Here is a 19,960-nt window from a genome sequence, read left to right on the forward strand (position 1 = left end):
CAGGGCCTGTGTCCAAATCGCCTGTTTCAGCCCCAACGCTTAAAACTCTGCCGGGCACATAATAAGCGCTTAACAGCTACCATAAGGAGGAAAAAAAAAAAAAAGATGGGTCTATTACCTGAGTGAGTGCTCTCACTGGTGGACTCCGAAGTGGTCCGGGGGTACCTGGGAATTTCCTTCGGGTGGGGAACATAGTACATGGCCGCACTTCTGGAAGGCTTGTATGGCAGGAGTAAGGGCTGAACTGTAAAGAGGGATGAGCAGAGGACGATGTACTTGGTGGAAAACCCAAAACCTGGGAGACAATAGTGTCACCACAACTGAACACACACACAGAGACATACACACACACACACACACACACACGTGTGGGCTCTCAACAAATACTGTTACCCAGCGGATGTTCAGATTTTGTTACTAATAATCAACATCATCATCAACATAATCACCATAATAGCATTTGTTAAGCGCTTACTATGTGCCAGGCGTTGCTCTGAGAGCTGGGATGGACACAGGCAAATGGGGTCGGACACAGCCCCGTCCCACGTGGGGCTCACGGTCTCAATCCCCATTTTCCAGACGAGGGAACTGAGGCCCAGAGAACTGAAGTGACTTGCCCCGAGTCACGCAGCAGACAAGAGGTGGAGGCGGAATTAGAACCATGATCTTCTGACTCCAGGGCCGGTGCTCTATCCCCTGCTGTGCTGCTTCTCAGGCACCACAGCTGAACGCACAAGTACACACACACACACACACACGTGTAGGCCCTCAGCAAATACTGTTACCCGGCAGATGTTCAGATTTTAGTCAAACACCGCCCACCCGCCGTTGCAGTCTGAAGTATCTCTCTCGCCATCTCCAACTCAGCCTTCTTCATTTCCACTGTTTGGCTCTACCCTGGCCTGGCCTACGCTCACACTCCTGGGATGTTTCCATTTCCAATCTAGACCTGCTCACACCGTCGACGGTCTCTGTAGGAACTGTGTGCCAGTGACCGTACTAAGCGCCGGGGTGGAAACAAGCAAATCGGGCTGGACACGGTCCCTGCCTCATGTGGCGCTCACGGTCTCAATCCCCGTTTTGCAGATGAGATGCCCAAAGCCCAGAGAAGTGAAGTCATTTGCCCAAGACAACACAGGAGCCAAGGGGTGGAGCCAGGATTGGAGCCCATGACCTTCTAGCTTCCAAGCCCGTGCTCTAGCCACTATGCCAGGCTGCTTCTAAAATGACTTGAAATGTCTTGCTCTGTCGTTCCCCTCCACCAAAATGCCTATGCACCCTTGCCATGTGACCCTCTAGACTGCGAGCTGGTGGTGGGTAGCGATTGTATCTGTCCACTGTCCTACTGCACTCTCCCAAGCGCTTAGTACAGTGCTCTGCACACAGTAAGCGCTCTATAAATACTATCGACTGCCCAAGAGGCAGTAGATGCTGTTCCAAATGGCCATCGGCTGTTCTCCTAAGGGGCTCTGATATTCGAGTTCACTTTTTTATGGTATTTATTAAGCGCTTAGTTTGGGCCGAGCATCACTTGAAGCGCTAGGGCAGACGCAGGCTATTCGGGTCGGGCACGGTCAGGGCTCACAGTCTTAATCCCCATTTTACCAATGAGGTAACCGAGGCACAGGGAAGTGACGTGACGCGCACAAGGTCAGGAGACAGGTGGCCGAGCCGGGATTAGAACGCAAGCCCTTCCGATCCCCAGGCCCGGGCTCTAGCCACTTGGCTTGCTCCTGAGAATTCTTTTCTCCCCCAAACCAAAAACCCAAGCCTGCATCTGCATTATCCAAATTCTCTTTCTCCCGCTGAAAAAAGTAGACGCAGGCTCTGGTTTTCTTGGGCGACCGAGAAAGAAATATCAATCGGAGACCGTGATACACTTCATGTACCAATATCAGGCCCGGGCAGAAAATGCTAAGGCAGCCCTCTCCCGAGAAAATGTAGGGGATCTTGATCTTAAACTTGGTACGAGAAGCGGTGAGGCCTGGCGGAAAGAGCACGGGCCTGGGAGACAGAGGACCTGGGTTCTCATCCCAGCTCCGCCACTTGCCTGCTGTGTGACCTTCGGCAAGTCACTTCACTTCTCTGGGACTCGGCTAGCCTCCTCCTCTGCAAAATGGGGAAATTCAATGCTTGATCTCCCTCCTACTTGGCCCTGTGCGGGACCTGATGATGTTGTACGCGTCCCAGCGCTTAAGACAGTGGTTGGCACATGGTAAGTGCTTAACCAACGCTGTTATCGTTATTACTACATTATTACTATTACGATTATATTATCATATCCACTCATGGCTAGTGGACCACAGTCTCGTCGTGGGCAGGGAACGCATCCGATAACTCAGTTGTACTGTCCTCTCCCAAGCGCTTAGTACCGTGTTTTGAAAATAACAGGTGCTCAGTAAATACCACTGACTGATTGCTTGATTGATGTGTCCACCCAGGGAGGTTTACTATTGAATGTCGGGGAAAAAAAACACACTGGTAAGAATAAACAGGAGGTCATGCCTCTAGCCTGTTTTAAGCGCTTAGCACAGAGCTCTGCACGCAGCAAGCGCTTAATAAATACGACTGAATGAACAAAGAACCGAGTCTCCAGTAACCTAAGAGTTCTCCCTCTTTATGCATAAAAGGGCAAATGACTCCTTCCAACCAAGGTAAGAATGTAGGACGAGAATTCCGTCCTTAAATATCACGGGCTCTGCAGCTGGTAAAAGGGTCTGAAAAAGAACCCAAAAGACGTATGCAAGTAAGCGGGTTAACCTGTAACGGGACCGTCATGAATCAGAGATATCGCTGTAGTTCCCCTGGCATTTACGACCACTCAAAATAAACGCCCTTATCTCTTCCAACCTGTGAAAAGCACCTTGGCAAACTTATTCAATCAGGTCAGATGCGAGGCCTCGATTTAAGCGTGCCCTTTAAAGACACAAAAGAGGCGATGAAATATTAATGGTTTCTCTGACTTGGGGGTAACCACCGAATAAACTTTAGAGAAGCAGCGTGGGGTAAGGGATAGAGCAGAAGGTAGTCAGAAGGTCATGGGCTGTAATCCCGGCTCCACCCCTTGTCTGCTGCGTGACCCTGGGCAAGTCGCTTCACTTCTCTGGGCCTCAGTTACCTCGTCTGTCCGATGGACAGTGACGCCGTGAGCCCCACATGGGACAGGGACTGTGTCCTATCCAATTGGCCTGTATCCACCCCAGAGCTCAGTACAGTGCCCGGCAGATGGAGCACGCTTAAAAAATACCACAGTTATTATTTTTACCATTTGGGGGGTCACCCGGAGGAAACCCACGCTGATCTAGACAGCGAGCGTGCGATTCCATTCTCTCACCGTCTGGCCCTCGAGGAGCGGCGAACTGGTTCGGGGACCACGGCGGCGGCGGATTTGGGGGGCCCTGTACCTTCCGGCGAGGGGGCTCGGGGAGGGCGCTTTCGCCCGCCTCGCCGTTCACGAAAATCTCGGCCGAGAACGTGGTCTTCTCCGGGCTCTCCGTTGTTATCTGAGTGATGGCGTCGGACGACGACGGTCTCCCGGTGGGGGGAGAAGCGGCCGTCCCGAGGTCCTCGGAGAGACGGGCGGGATGCCCGATCGAATCGGAAATATCCACTTGGGTCCGTCTCGAAACGGGTCCCGCCTGGCTCTTACCGGAATACGATCGGTCCAGCTCCTGGGTGGCGGCCAGCCCGTCCGGAAGAGGAGACGGCCCGGCGGATTTCGGAGGAGGGAAACCTCCGGTTGTTTGGGCGTGTGGTGGAGGGTGAGCGGTCAGCAGTTTGGAGGTGGACGCTAGCGAAGGAGCCTTTGAAAACCCGGCCTCGGGACTGAGCTCGAATCGGTCACTCGGTCGCGCTCGGGCCCCGGCAACCGACGCGCCTGCTCTCTGAACTGAGGCGCCGGCCGCCGTTTGGGAATTGGCGCTTTGCGGGGAGAGCGTTATGCGGACGCACGAGAGGGCTTTCCGGGTTGGAGACGGGCAAGAGGCGGGCGTGACGCCTGCCCCCTGAGCTGGAGAGGATGGGGGAACGGCACTGCTGGAGTCTGCCTGCGTGACTTCCGGAGGAAAATAGGGTTTGTCTTCTCCCCCGACACACGCGTGGTTTGTAAGAAAAGTCTGTGGAAATCGGCTGGGACTTTCCCTCTTCTGATCTGTGGCCGGGACTCCGTGGCCCCAACGAGGCTCTGTTGACCCCCGAGGGCTCTCGGCGGGGAGGCCCAGACCCGCACTTGTCTCCGTATCACTGTCAACGCTGTAGATTCCTCCCGTCCGCCAAAAGACATCTCTCAGGGGAGACTGAATTCCCTCATAACCGCCCCCTCCTAGCCCGGGCCCAGGCCCGGCTTCCCAAGCCCCAAGATCCGCCGCCGCCGACAGATGGCTCTTCCGGCGAGAGTCTTCGACGTCCCAGGCCACCTCACGGGACAGCTTATCGCTCTCCGAGGAGAAATTCAGGCCTCTCTCTAGGGAACGGCTCAGCCTTCTGCTCGAAGCGGGGTAGAGGGCCTCCTCCTCATCGCCTTGTCTCTCTTCTTCGGTGGGAAGAGAGCCGAAGCCTCCCAGAGACTCTGCGGCAAGCGGGTTCTTGCCAGGGGGTGAACCTGAGAAGGACTTGGAACGCCTGCGAGAGGCGAAAGTGATGGACGTGATCCGCTTGGAGGCTCCCGGGAACGGGCCGTCCGGGTCAAGGGCCCCCACCTGCGGCGGGGTGGACCTTTCCCCGGCGGCCCTCGACAGCCGGCCGTCGTCCTCTTCACAGAATGGCGTCCGAAGCCCGGTGCCGGGGCTCACGGTGTCGGCTGCGGGGGTCTGAGGTGGGCGGTGGCCGGGAGAGGGCATGGATGTCCACGTTCTGAACTCGGGGTCGCTGGCTCCGGATCGGTCGCCGCAGCTGACGGGCTGAGCCCCCCGAGATCCCGGGGCCTGGCCTGTACCCCGCTCTGGAGGGGTAGGTGTCCGGCTCCTCACCCGAGGCCGTTCGGCAGTCGCGGTTAGGAAGCCTCCCTTCCGGGGACTCTGGAGGTTGAGATAGAAAGGAAGAGCGGTTTCACCAACGGCCGGAAAAACGTGCGAACCGGTTACTTAAAAGTCACCTTAACCCCTACGACGAGGAGGACGATGATCAAGAACGGCGTGGTGTAGCGGACAGAGCCCGGGCCTGGGAGTCAGAGGGACCTGGGTTCCCATCCCGGCTCCGCCACCTGACTGCTGTGTGAGCTTGGGCAAGTCGCTTCACTTCTCTGGGCCGCCGCTACCTCAGCTGGAAAATCCATTCGATCGTATTTATTGAGCGCTTACTGGGCGCAGAGCACTGTACTACGCGCGTGACGGGGAGTAAGAATGTGAGCCCCGGGTGGGACAGGGACTGCGTCTTACCTGAATGACTTGTATCTACCCCTGCGTTTAGAACGCCGCTCGGCACACGAGCACCATTATTCAAAATTATCACGACCGGGACGATGCCGATGACGGTGATTAAGGTATCTATTAAGCACCCTGTACCGGGCGCCGTACTGAGCGGTGGGGGTAGACAGATACGAGACAATCGGGTCCCAGGGAATTCCTGTCTCTCACGGGGCTCGCAGTGGAAGAGAGAGAGAGAGAACGGGCACTTTCCCCCATTTTGATCGCCGGGGAAAGCGTAGACCTAAGAAGTCACTCGCCCGTTGTCATAAAGCGGGGACGTGACTGGAACCGGGGTCTCTCGGCTCGGTTCCATCCTCTCTCCACTGAGCCACCCCGCCTCCCCAGCGACTACCCTTCATTTGCCGTCTCACGCCCATTGGGACCGCTGACGATGGCGGCGGCAGGCTGGAAGCGATGGGGAGAGAGAGCATAGCCTAGTGGAAAGAGGAGGACGGAGACCCAGGTTCTCGTTCCAGATGTGCCCAGGGGCCTGCCGTGTGACACTGGGCCTGTGCCTCGGTTTCCTCACCTGTAAACTGGCGATAAAATACTTCCTCTCCCTGCTTCTTAGACTGGGAGCCCCGGAGAGGAGGACCGTGTCTGGGCTGGTTGTCGGGTATTTACCCCACTGCTTGGTACGTGCCCGGCAATCACGAGGTCCTTAAAAACCGGAATTGCAATTATCACCGTTGCGTCGGCATGCTCTCGGGCACTTCGTACAGTGCTCGGCACACAGTGAGTGCTCGATAAATACCACCGACTGTTAGAGTGATCGCCTGACTTCAAAACCCAAGGTAGGAGAAGAAGCGCGCTCTGGCTCCTTTTCCTCGAGTGAGCTCATTATGGGCAGGAAATGTGCTCGAGAATTCTGCGGTACTGTACTCTCCCAAGTGCTTCGTACAGTGCTCTGCACGTAATAAGTGCTTAATAAATACCACTGACTGGTTGCGTGGCTCAGTGGAAAGCGCCCGGGCTTGGGAGTCAGAGATCGTGGGTTGTAATCCCGGCACCGCCTCTTGTCAGCTGTGGGACTATGAGCAAGTCGCTTCACTGGGCCTCAGTTCCCTCACCTGTAAAATGGGGATGAAGACTGTGAGCCCCACGTGGGACAACCTGATTACCTTGTATCCCCCCAGCGCTTAGAACAGGGCTGGGTACACAGTAAGCGCTTAACAAATACCATCATCGGGAAAATGGGGATCGGGACTGTGAGCCCCACATGGGACGGGGACCGTGCCCAACCCGATTTGCTTGACTCCACCCCAGCGCTCGGTACAGAGCCTGGCACATAGTAAGCGTTTAACAAATACCACCGTTGTTATCATCAAGTGAGGTGCACGACTCACACTGCACACGGCACGCCGGGGCGACGGGGAAAAATGTCACGCATTTTCAACCCCTCAATCCCATCACCTTTAGCCACAATCCCTGAGGCGAACAGGATCTCCCACTGGAAACGGGCAAAAGAGCGAGCGCTTCCGGCTGCAAATGTCCCCAACGGCTGAAGAAGAAACGACCGCATTTACACCGATCCTCGACCACCACCCCGCCTTTTCTGGCCGAGTCTTCTTGGACGGCCTTCAAACGCGTCTGCGACATTACTTGGTCCAGTCGTGAACAAGCTGGATTTTGTGGGACCGACCCACGTGCCCTATCGTGAAGCGATCTCACAAAACGCACGGCATCGGTAACTGGCAAACCTTTGGGGGAAGCTATTATTAATTATGCCAGACATTTAAATATCTTAATATCTTAATTCGGGGAAATATCTTACCCGAAATAAAGTGTGAATTTGCGGGGAAGACCCGGGAATATCCCACAGATCCTGACTTGGGGCTCCCGGATTCCCTTCCGGAAGCCCCTTGGTCAGGCCCCATTAGATTGTGAACCCCTGAAAAGGACAGGGACCGGGTCTATAAGAGAAGCAGCGTGGCACCGTGGACGGAGCTCAGGCCTGGGAGTCAGAAGGTTCTGGTCCTGACTTCGCCACTCGTCTGTGTGACCTTGAGCAAGTCATTTCACTTCTCTGTGCCTCAGTTCCCTCATCTGTAAAAAGGGGATTGAGACTTTGAGTCCCACATGGGACAGGGGCTGTGTCCAACGCCATTACCTCGCATCCACCCCAGCGCTCAGTACAGGGCCCGGCACCTAGTGAGCGCTCCGGAAATAATGTTAAAAACACCATTAGAAATAGACCAATCCAGAGCCTGGTTCCTTCACACTCCCGACCACTCGGGATTTCGGCAGGTTTCCCAGCTAAATACCCTTTTCTAAAAGTCTACCCTTACTCCAAATAAGCAGAAAAAAAAAAAAAAAGAACCGAAAAGACAACAACCAAATTAGATTCCTCCTTGGCGTTTCTCGGACTTGGAAACAGCAAGCCAAGCCAAACTCTGGGATACTCTCTCCCTCTATCCTGTCAGCCCGCTGTGGGCGGGGAACACGTCCACCAACTCTCACTGAATCGATCGATCGTATTTATTGAGCGCTTACTGTGTGCAGAGCACGGTACTAAGCACTTGGGAGAGCCCAAGATGATAATACGTGGGCAGGGAATGTGTTTACTGCTCTGTTGGACTCTCCCAAGCACTTAGTACAGTGCTCCGCACACAGTGAGTGCTCAATAAATATAACTGAATGAACTGAATGAATGTAACAGACACATCCCCTGCCCACAATAAGCGTAGAGTCTACAAGGGGAGACGGACATTAAAATACATAAATTGCGGATAAGTACGTAAGTGCTGAGGGGCTGAAGAGTGGGGTGGTAAATGACTCTGCTTCATAACTCTGTTATACTGAACTCTCCCAAGCGCTCAGTACAGTGCTAGCACACGGTAAGCGCTCGATCAAAGCGACTGATTGACTGATTAGTCGATCCTCCAGGGGGGGGGGGGGCGCCTCGAATACTAAAAAGACATCCACAGAGAGGCTTCTGTGTGGCTTGGATTTTGTTTTTTCCACTCAGGATGAAAACTACCAAGTCTTCAGTTTCCTTAGGTCAGAACGGATCTCCGCGGCTTGCCTTTGCCATTTCAAATGAATAATGAATTCAAAGGACACCGCCGGCCCAGTTTTGTAAAATTCTCAGATTTAGATCAGGCACAAGGAGCTTTATTAAAACACTTGGCTCTCGTCGACGAGTAAGTTTTCGTTTAGTGGGAAGGGTGGGGAAGGGGAAGGGATTGAGAAATGTTCAAAAACCTTTTCTCTGTAGAAACAGAGCAGCCTCTAGATAGTAGAGGAAACCCAAGAAGTGAGAAGAAAAGAGTTAAGAGAAACAGCACGGTTTAGCCTGGGAGTCGGAAGGACCTGGGTTCTAATCCTGGCTCTTCCACTTGCCCTCTGTGAGACTTTGGGCACGTCCCTTCGCTTCCTCTGTGCCTCAGTTCCCTCACCTGCAAAATGGGCTTTCAATACCTGGTCTCCCTCCTACGTAGACCGTGAGCTTCACGTGGGACCTGATTATCTTGTATCTACCCCGGGGCTTAGAGGGGACCTTAGAGAAGCAGCAAGGCCTAATGGTTAGAGCCCGGGCCTGGGAGCCAGAAGGACCTGGGTTCTAATCCCAGTCCCGCCACCTGCCCGCTGGGTGAGCTTAGGCAAGTCACTTCACCGCTCTGACCCTCAGTTACCTCGGTTGTAAAATGGGGATTAAGACCGTGAGCCCCACGGGGACAGGGACTGTGTCCAACCTCATTGGCCTGTATCTACCCCAGTGCCTGACACATAGTAAGCGCTTAACGAAAACCATTTTAAAAAAAGTGCCAGGTACGTGAGTGCTTAATAAATACCACAGCTATTATTATTATTATTGCTCGTGGTCGGCAGGAAGTGTGTCAGTTTATTGATATACTTTATTTACTCTCCCAAGCGCTTAGTACAGTGCTCTGCACACAGTCAGTGCTCAATAAATAAGACTGAATGAGTGGATGAACTGAACCATCTAGTTTCATCGTGGCGAGTTCAACAGCCCCCTCAGAACCGTTCATCGCGGCGAGCTCAATGACCCTCTTATAGTGGTTAAAAACTCTCAAATTCAGCCAAGTGAAAAGGGAAGAGAGAGAAAAGAGTGAAAAGACCCTCAGATCGTTAACAGTGCCTTCCTGTGGGATGAAGATCCAATATTTATCCGGCCTCAGACCTTCTCAGGGAACACACTGCAACTTGTTCTGGCCTAGATTCCCCCAAGAAATGAACAGACCTCATTAAATGAGCCCGGCGACCCAAAAAAAATCCCAACAAACCCCAAATCAATCAATATAAAACATTCAAATCATGTCACAGAGCAGCCTTCCTGCTCTTCCGAGTTTCTGGGCGCGTTCTCCACCTCTCTACCAATTATCCGCCCTGAGCCGCCGTTGCTTTTCCTCGCCAAGATTTCCTGCCGAAACCGGTTTTCCTCCCTTCGACGGCGGCGTTAACAGGGCAACGGTGGCCCCGGTGATAAGGAAGGAGTTTTTCGTTCAGGGAATTGAGCGTGACTAAGTGTTGTTGTCTCACTGTTACTAATGAGGTTACTCAGGGAACTTACGGAGAAGGTCAGGCTTAGGGCGACGGGAAAAGTCTCGCCAGGAGCCAAACCGGGACACGGGAGCGCCACGGCCTAGCGGAGGCCTGGGAGTCAAAGGGACCCGGGATCTCATCCCGGCTCTGCCGCTTGCCTGCTGTGTGACCCTGAGCAAGTCGTCTCCCTTGGAACGGAGCTTAGGGAAGCAGCGTGGACCGGTGGATAGAGCAGGGGCCTGCGAGTCAGAGGGACCTGGGTTCTGATCACCGCTCGTCCACTTTGCTGTGTGACCCTGGGCAAGTCACTTCACTTCTCTGGGCCTCGGTCACCTCGTCTGTAGAATGGAGATTAAGAGTGTGAGCCCCTTGTGGGACAGGCACTGGGTCCAACCCGATTTGCGTGTATGCTCCCAGACATGCTCGACACATACTAAGCGCTTAACAAAAACCATTATGATGATTATCAGTCAACTCGCTGAAACGTCTGGTAGCCAGTACGGCTGGCGTGTCTCCCGTCCTAGGGGAGAGAGGAGGGCCTGGGTTCTAATCCCGGCTCGGTCATCTGCCCTCCGTGTGACCTCGGGCGAGTCTCTTCACTTCTGTGGGCCTCAGTTCCCTCATCTGCAAAATGGGGATTCAATCCCTGTTCTCCTTCCTACGTACCCTGGGAGCCCAAGTGGGACTTGATTACCTTATAATAACCAAGGCATCTGTTAAGCGTTTACTATGTGTCAAGCACTCTCGGAAGAGCTGCGGTAGGCTCCTGCAGGCTCAGTCTTAGTCCCCATTTTAGAGAGGAGGAAACCGAGGCCCAGAGAAGTACAGTGACTCGCCGCAGGTCACACAGCAGAGAAGTGGGAGACCTGGGATTAAAACGCAGGTCTTTCTGACCGCCAGGCCCGTGTTCTACCTTCTAGGCCATGTCGCTTCCCAAGCGCTTAGTATGTGCCAGACACCGTACTAAGCACTGGGGTCGATAGAGGCCGATCGGGTTGGACACAGGCCCCGACCCACCCGGGGCTCACAGTCTCCATCCCCATTTTCGAGCCGAGGGAACTGAGGCCTCGAGAAGTGAGGTGGCCTGCCCGCGATCACGCAGAGGAGAAGGGGTGAACTGGAACCCAGGTCCTTCCGACTCCCAGGCCCGTGGCTCTATCCACTGGGACATGCTGCTTCTCCGTTTCTACGTTCCCGCTCGCAACTACTTCAAACTTTAGGCCTGGAATAAATCAGTAGGTGAGAGAAACTTCTTTTAAAGAGAGAGTGCTAAAATCAGCAACCATCGAAGTCTTCATCCTTTCCGAATCATAAATGGCTAGATCCCTAAAAACCGAGGGCGTTGGAGGGGGAATTTGGCGTCAAAAGGTAAGAGGGATGACTAGATTATCCATTTTTCCTAATAATACTAATAATCATGATTGGGATCATTAGTACGCTTCCTACGTGCCAGGCACTGGACTAAGAGCAGGTGTGGGTACGAGCAAATCGGGTTGGACACTGTCCCTGCCCCACACGGGGTTCAAATCTCAATCCCCATTTTACGGATGAGGTACCCGAAGCTCCGGGAAGTGAAGTGACCTTCCCAAGGTCACACAGCAGACAAGATGGCAGAGCCGGAATTAGAACCCACGACCTCCCGATTCCCAGGCCTGATATCCACTAAATAAATAAAATAAATGTTGGTGTTTGTTAAGCGCTTACTATGTGCCGAGCACTGTTCTAAGCGCTGGGGTAGACACAGGGGAATCAGGTTGTCCCACGTGGGGCTCACAGTCTTAATCCCCATTTTACAGATGAGGGAACTGAGGCACCGAGAAGTTAAGTGACTTGCCCAAAGTCACACAGCTGGCAAGTGGCCGAGCCGGGATTCGAACCCATGACCTCTGACTCCAAAGCCCGTGCTCTTTCCACTGAGCCACGCTGCTTCTCTAGACCACTAGACCACGCCGCCCCTCCCATACGCAGATGCAGCGCCTCACCCCACCGACACGCACGTGCAGCGGCAGATTCTGCCAAACAACTCCTCGAACCCTCGTTCAACTTCGTCACGTCCCATTAGGCTCCAAGAGAAGTAGCGTGGCCTAGTGGATAGAGCCCAGGCCTGGGAGTCGGGAAGACCTGGGTTCTAGTCCCGGCTCTGCCGGGTTGGCTGTTTGACCTTGAGCAAGTCACTTCTCTGGGCCTCAGTTCCCTCGTCTGTAAAATGGGGATTGAGACGGTGAGGCCCACGTGGGACAGGGACCGCGTCTAATCCGATTCCCTTGAATCCACCCCACGCTTGTACAGCGTCTCCCACGCGGGAAGCGCTTAACGTCAGATCATCGTGATTTTATTGTTATTTCTGTCACAGAAACCTCCGACTTGCCCGTCCGTACCTCTCCAAATCCGCTGTTCCTCTCGGTCAAGAGCAGCTGGGACCTGATCGCTTCTACTCTTCTCCTGTCCTCTTCGGTCAGCTCTAGACTGCTCGGATGCAATTTCCCCCAGGCTGCGGAAGAAGAGGAGTTAAACGTATGGGAAGAGAAACACAGAAAACGCTGTTCAATTCCTGCCTTGCGCTAAGCGCTCGGTACGGGGCTCTGCCCACGGCAAGCACTCAGTCAATAGGACTGACCGATAGGGCAGATGAGGGGTGGAGCCAGAATTGATAATAATGGTAAATAATAATCATGGCACTTGTTGAGCGCTTACTATGCGCCCAGCACCGTTCACAGAGTTAGAATAAATATAAGTTTATCAGGTTGGCCCCCCCCGTCCCACATGGGGCGGGCATTCTCTTAATACCCATTTTACAGAGGCAGTAACTGAGGGGCAGAGAAGCCAAGTGACTTGCCCAGGGTAACACGGCCAACGGGGGGGGGGGGGGGGGGCAGAGCCGGCACTAGAACCCAGGTCCTCCCGGCTTCCAGGCCTGGGCCCTATCCACCAGGCCACGCTGCCGTTGCAGGCGGGGAACACGTCTACCCTGCCCTCTCCCCAGAGCTACAACAGCTCTCTGCACACGGAAGGCGCTCGATAAATCCCACCCGGACGGTCCCCTTACCGAGCGATCCAACGGGGCTTTTCACGTCCTCCGGGCGCAGTGAAGGAGCGCGGCTCCCCGGGGTTTCGTTCCGCAGGAGTTTCCGGACTCGGGCGGCCAAAGAGTCTCCGCTGCTACCGCTGCCCCCGTCGCTCTCCGCCCCGGGCTCTCCTGTCACGTTCACCCGGGCCGGGCCAGGGGGAGGGTGTCTGGGGACGAGCCGCAGAGGCCCTCGAGTCCCTGAGGCCTCCGAATCGGCCTCCGAATCGGCCTCCGCCCCGCCCACCGGGACCGCCGGGACCGTTTTAGCGCCGGTGGCCCCGCTGCAGCCTTCTGGCTCACATCTCCGCGGAGATTTGGTGGCCTCATACTGCCCGGGGGTCTCTTCCGAGGCCATTCTAGTCTTCCTCTCGAATCCCTCCCGCGAGGCCGTCCTCTCGATCGGGGTCCGGCCGACGAGGGGCTCCCGACGGCCCTCTCGCCTGAGGGAGCAGGGCATCTTCAGCGGGTTGGCTTCCTCCCGCGCGATGTCGGCGGCCAGGCTTTCATTCCACGGCGGCGATCCCGCAGGTGGCGAGGCCCCCCCGGTTTCCTCGGCAAAGGACGAGTCCCGGGGGAGGACCGGATCTTCGAGTGAGGCTGTTGAAAAATCCCCGAGCTCTCTGAAAGGGACAAGGTGAGGGACGGGATCGAACCTCTTCAGGACTTCGTCCTCCGCCTCCGCCAGGAGCGTCCTGACCTCTTTGAGGGTCGCGGATCCGACGGCGGGGGGATTTCCAACACCCCGCTTTTCCCAACCACCCGGAGGCTTCACGTCAGGCGACGGGGACCCGTCTTTCGCTCCCGTCGCGAAAAGACTGGCGAAGAGCAGACGAGAAGGGGCATCCTTAGAGTTGAGGTCGCAGTCCCTCAAGCCCAACGAATCGATTAGAGCCCGGACACGTTCCGCCACGGGCCCGGGGCTCTCTCCGTGACGGCGGGCGGCGGAGGGGGCCGTCGCGTCTCCCCGGGCGGGCGGCTCGAGCGGCGGTAGAGCCCCCCAACGGCGTCCGCCCGGATCCTCGGCGGGTGACGTCCGGTCGGCGGCTTGCCGGAAGAAGTCGCTGCGCTGATTGATGGGGGTCTCTGAGGGGGATCGTCCGTCGAGCTGGGGTGATGGAGAATCGGGGCCGGTGTCCGAATCCGAGGGGATGGACGCATCGAGGACGGAGGTGCCGGAGACGGAGCTGGACTGAGACATTCCGGCTGTCTGCGGGGAGCCTCCTGAAAGGAAAGAAAAGACGGGCCGGTGTTGGATTTGGCCTTCGCAAAGCGTTCCCTCGGGCTGACGATACCTGTGATCGAAAGTCGAAAATGTTCCTAGGTTCCTGCGGACTACATCTTCAGAGCAAATATGAATGCGTGGCGGAGAGAGAGAAAGGAGAGAGAGAAAGAGCTCATTCAGGCAAGGAATGTGTCCGTTATATTGTTGCGTTGTACTCTCCCAAGTGCTCAGTACAGTGTTCTGCGCAGAGTAAGTGCTCAATCAGTTCAATAAGGAACTTGGCTTTTAAAAATCCATCTCCGGTCTGGATTTCAGGAACTTCATTCCTATTTCCCGCACGGACACAATTTCACGGGTCCCAGAAACTCCTTCACGATGCCCTGTGGAAAACTCTCACTTACGGTTAGTTTTCCTAAGACGCAAAGGATGAGCTCTCCACAAACCCGGCATCCGGGATTAAGTTTTACATCTGCCTAAACAGACAGCAGTCAAACTAAACGTCCAAGATATCCAGGTCAGGTGAACACCAGTTTTCCAGGACAGAGGAATTAAATTCTAGACTTTCTGCTCATGGTTTTTCTTTTTCGTACGGTATTTATTAAGCCCTTACTATGTGTCCGGCACCGTACTAAGCGCCGGGGTGGATACGACTCGATCAGGTTGGACCCGGTCCACGGAGTCTTCATCCCCATTTTACGGCTGAGGTACCTGAGGCCCAGAGAAGTGAAGTGACTGGCCCACGGTCACACAGCAGACGGGCGGCGGGAGCCGGCATTAGAACCCAGGTCCTTCTGACTCCCAGGTCCCGAGCTAAACCCGCGAGGCCATGAAGATGTCAAGCTGACGGCTCCGGTTCCCTCTCGGAATCTTTCCACGTTTAGCCTTCCCACGCGACGGATCGAATCGCTCCTCCCCTCCTTCCCCCCGACAAGGGCATTTGGAGACTCACCCGAGCGTCGAAACAAAATCGCCCAACTGCTCGATCGCGCCGGACTCCTCGCTGCGCCTCCCAGCCTCTCCTCATCCCGTTTGCCTTCGGGAAAGGCCGTTTGACCCCCCGAGGCGCTTCGCTCCGAGGACGCTCGACGATCACCTTCGCTTCGTTTCCACATCTGCTCCCGACTATCGATCCGCTCTCTTAACCCACAGTTGCCCATCCCGCTGTCGCCTCTCTTCCCAAGTCAACCGTCCCCCTGCACCTCGCTCTCGACGTTCCCGCCTCCATCCCCTCGCTCACGTTCGTTCCCTCAACCTGGAACGCTCTTCCAGCCCATATTCGTTCACTCGGGCATATTCACTGAGCGCTTACTGTGTGCAGAGCACTGTACTAAGCGCTTGGGAGAGCACGATCCAGCGACAGACCGACCGCAGCTCTGCCCACATTCAAATTAATCCCTCCTAAAAATCTCACTTCCTCCAAATGAGATTTCCCAGATGAACTGCTCAGCCTGCTGATCCGTGGCAGAAAAGCAGCGTGGCCTAGTGGGTAGCACAGGCCCGGGAGTCAGGGGAATCTGGATTCTAATCCTGGCTCCGGCACTTACTTGCTGGGTGACCCTGGACAAGTCACTTAACGTCTCTGTGCCTCAGTTCCCTCATCCGCAGAACGGAGATTAAGACCGTGAGCCCAGGCGGAATGTTGGTATTTGTTGAGCGCTTACTATGTGCCGAGCACTGTTCTAAGCACTGGGGTAGACATAGGGGAATCAGGTTGTCCCACGTGGGGCTCACAGTTTTCATCCCCATTTTACAGATGAGGGAACTGAGGCACAGAGAAGTTAAGTGACTTGCCCACAGTCACACAGCCGACAAGTGGCAGAGCTGGGATTCGAACTCATGAGCCCTGACTCCAAAGCCCGTGCTCTTTCCACTGAGCCACGCTGCAAACCGGGTCCAACCGGATCATCTCGCTTCTACCCCGACGCTTAGCACAGTGCCTAGTACATTACAGGAGCTTAATAAATACCGCAATTATTATTATTACTGCTATTTCAGCCAAATCTAGCCCTCGTGACCTTATTTACACCTTCCTTAACGCTCCCGACTATATCTGTTCCATCAATTTATTCGCTTCGACCACCTCCGTTACGATATTTTTATGTTCGTCTCGCCTACTAGACCGTAAGCTCCTTGTCGGCAGGGAACGTGTCACTGGATTCAGGGGAAGCATCCTGGTGTAATGGACAGAGCCCGGGCTTGGGAGTCAGAGGCCGTGGGTTCTAATCCCGGCTCCGCCACTTGTCTGCCGTGTGTCCTCGGGCGAGACACTTCACTTCTCTGCGCCTCGGTTCCCTCATCTGTAAAATGGGGATTGAGACTGTGAGCCCCAAGTAGGACGAAGGACCGGGTCCAAACCGATTTGTCTGTATCCACCTCAGCGCTGAGTACGGTGCCTGGCACATAGTAAGCGCTTAACGGATACCATGATCAGTATTATTCTGAACTTCCTAAGCGCTTAACGCAATTCACCCTGACGGGCAAGTGCTCAACGAAAGTCACCGCTACTACGAAAACTGGCACTGCCAGACAAATATTCATTTTTCAACTTACAAATACTGGACACTATCGCATTTCGGATATTACGAATACCTTTTTTTAAAAAAAAATCTGGACAAGTTTCGGGCCACAGAAAAATCTTAACTGGAAATAAAGCTAACAAAAACAATCTAGAGGGCAGCAGAGGCTGAGAGAGACCAACATCCACAGTTGGAAGAAAGACGATCGTTTTGTTTTTTTTTAAAAAAAAAAAAAAAGGAAAAACGAGAGAGAGAAAAGCACCAGAGCAGTCGGATTTTGTCCGGTAATTTCCGAGACATATTGAAAAAAATGAGTGCCTGTCCGTGATCCCGGCTCAAAGAGTTACTTACGGGGGGGGGCGGGGGGGGGGGTCCCAAAGGGAACGATTGACTTAAACATCACCGTTGCCCGCCTCCCTCATCAGACTCTTTTAAGACACTGCCATTGTCTTTTTAAATTCTGTACTGTCTGCTCCGTCTGGAGATGCTCAATTGCAGGGGGATGAAAGGGAGAATACTATTTTTTAAGCCTCAAAAATCCGTAAATAGAAATGGAAACGGTTTAGAAAGGAAAGGAGGCTGGGGTATTGAGGCAGCACCGCCAATCTCCGAGATGACAATATCTCTTCCAGAGACGATGCCGCTGCAGAAGGCGAGACAGTAGGGAGATCCCCCCCCCACCCCCAAAGGTTTTGCGACTATTATCATCTGCGGTGTCGGTTGGGCGCTTACTAGGTGCCAGGAACTGTCCTGAGCGCTGGGGTAGATGCAAGATGATCAGGTTGGACCCAGTATTTGTGAAGCGCTTACTATGTGCAGAGCACTGTTCTAAGCGCTGGGGGAGATGCGGGGTCATCAGGTCGTCGTCGTTGTGGTTGGTATTTGTTAAGCGCTTACTAGGTGCAGAGCACTGTTCAAAGCGCTGGGGGAGATACAGGGTCATCAGGTTGTCCCACGTGAGGCTCCCGGTCTTAATCCCCATTTTCCAGACGAGGTAACGGAGGCGCAGAGAAGTGAAGCGACTTGCCCACCGTCACACAGCTGACAAGTGGCGGATCCGGGATTCGAACCCATGGCCTCTGACTCCCAAGCCCGGGTTCTTTCCACCGAGCCACGCTGCCGTGTTCCAGACAGGGCTCACGGTCTCGATCCGCATTTTTCAGAGAAGGTAACTGAGGCAGGGGAAGTGAAGTGATAATAATAACAATAGTTATTAAACTATTCTCCCCTTCTTAAACAACTCCAGTGGTTGCCTATCGACCTCCGCTCCAAACAAAAACTCCTCACTCTAGGCTTCGAGGCTCTCCGTCGCCTCGCCCCTTCCTACCTCTCCTCCCTCCTCTCTCTCTACCGCCCACCCCGCACGCTCCGCTCCTCCGCCGCCCGCCTCCTCGCCGTCCCTCGGTCTCGCCCGTCCCGCCGTCGACCCCCGGGCCGCGTCCTCCCGCGGTCCCGGAACGCCCTCCCTCCTCGCCTCCGCCAAACCGATTCCCTTCCCCTCTTCGAAACCCTACTTAAAAATCACCTCCTCCGAGAGGCCTTCCCAGACCGAGCTCCTCTTCTCCCTCTACTCCCTCTGCCACCCCCCCTTTACCTCTCCGCAGCTAAACCCTCTTTTTCCCCTTTTCCCTCTGCTCCTCCACCTCTCCCTTCCCATCCCCACGGCACCGTACTCCTCCGCTCGACTGTATATATTTTCGTTACCCTATTTATTTTGTTAATGAATTGTACATCGCCTCGATTCTATTTAGTCGCCGTCGTTTTTACGCGACGTTCTTCCCCTCGACTCTGTCTATCGCCATCGTTCCCGTCCGTCCGTCTCCCCCGATCGGACCGTGAGCCCGTCAAACGGCAGGGACCGTCTCTACCTGTTGCCGACTTGTTCATCCCAAGCGCTTAGTCCGGTGCTCTGCACGTAGTAAGCGCTCCATAAATACTATTGAATGAATGAATGAATAGTAACGTTTATTACTATTCCGGCATTTGTTAAGCGCTTACTATGTGCCGTGCACTGTACCGAGGGCCGGGGCGGTACAAGGACATCGGGTTCGACCCAATCTCTGTCCCACGTGGGGCTCACAGTCTCATCCCCCTATTTTACAGACGAGGTAAGCTGAGGCGCAGAGAGGTGAAGCGACTTGCCCAAGGTCACACAGCCGACGAGTGGCGGAGCCGGGATTAGAACCCTTGACCTTCTGACTCCCAGGCCCGGGCTCCAGCCACTCCAGTGACGCGCCCCAGGTCACCCGGCAGACAAGTGGTGGAGTTGGGATTAGAACCTCGGTCCTTCCGACTCCCTGGACTGTGTCTCTGACCATTAGGCCGCACGGCTCCTCGAGGGTTGTGATCGAGGGAACAGTGGGTTGCGCAAATCATCGGTAATAATTAATTATGGTATCTGTCAATCACTCACTCTGTGGGGTAGGACCAGCTAATCGCGATGGAAACAGTCCCTGTCCCACGTAGGGCTCCTAGTTTCAATCCCCCTTTTACAGATGAGGCAACTGAGACTCAGAGAAGTGAAGTGACCTGCCCCAGGTCACGCAGCAGACAAGTGGCAGAGCCAGGATTGGAACCCACGACCGCCTGACTCCCAGGCCCGGGCTCAATCCACTCTGCCAGGCCGCTTCGGTGTAGCTTAAGAGAAGCGGCGTGGCTCAGCGGTAAGAGCACGGGCTTAGATGTGAGCCCCAAGTGGGACGACGTCATTACCCAGTATCTACCCCAGCGCTTAGAACAGTGCTCGGCACACAGTAGGCGCTTAACAAATGCCAACATTATTATTATTATTATTAAGCTTTCCTTTTCTCATTCTCACCCACAACACTGTAAGGCTTTATTCATTTATCAATCTACAGTAATAATAATTATGGCATTTGTTAAGTGCTGATTTCAGGGAAGCAGCACGGCTCAGTCGAAAGTGGCTCTCAGTGGCTCTCCCTGCGCTTAGAACAGTGCTCGGCACATGGTAGGCGCTTAACAGATACCATCATTTTTGTTAACGTTATATTATTACTATTCGCCGAGCACCATTCTAAACACCGGGGTGGATACAAGGTCACCGGGTTGGCCCACGTGCGGCTCACATCTTCATCCCCGTTTTCCAGATGAGGTCGCTGGGGCCCAGAGGAAGTGAAGTGACTCGACCAAGGTCACCCCGCAGACAAGTGGCAGAGGCGGGACTAGAACCCACGACCTCTGCCTCTCAAGCCCGGGTTCCGGCCGCCACGTCCGTCTCCCCCTC

General features: G+C 54.7%; 1 protein-coding gene across 4 annotated transcripts in view; it reads right to left on the reverse strand.

Annotated features, from left to right (window-relative positions):
* ALMS1 (ALMS1 centrosome and basal body associated protein) overlaps positions 1-19,960 on the reverse strand; it is a 122,772-nt gene that overhangs the window by 26,968 nt on the left and 75,844 nt on the right. For 2 of the 4 annotated variants that reach the window (XM_029083287.2, XM_029083293.1), the window contains exons 6-9: positions 12,958-14,199; positions 12,290-12,402; positions 3,266-5,015; positions 119-244 (exon numbers count right to left, since the gene is read on the reverse strand). In XM_029083287.2, the coding sequence (XP_028939120.1) occupies positions 119-244; positions 3,266-5,015; positions 12,290-12,402; positions 12,958-14,199 (3,231 nt within the window). The remainder of the gene's footprint in view (positions 1-118; positions 245-3,265; positions 5,016-12,289; positions 12,403-12,957; positions 14,200-19,960) is intronic. The other 2 variants (XM_029083292.2, XM_029083288.2) reach the window with 2 other exon arrangements.

This window comes from Ornithorhynchus anatinus, chromosome 18 (genome assembly GCF_004115215.2).
Source record: "Ornithorhynchus anatinus isolate Pmale09 chromosome 18, mOrnAna1.pri.v4, whole genome shotgun sequence".
NCBI classification, from domain to species: Eukaryota; Metazoa; Chordata; class Mammalia; order Monotremata; family Ornithorhynchidae; genus Ornithorhynchus; species Ornithorhynchus anatinus.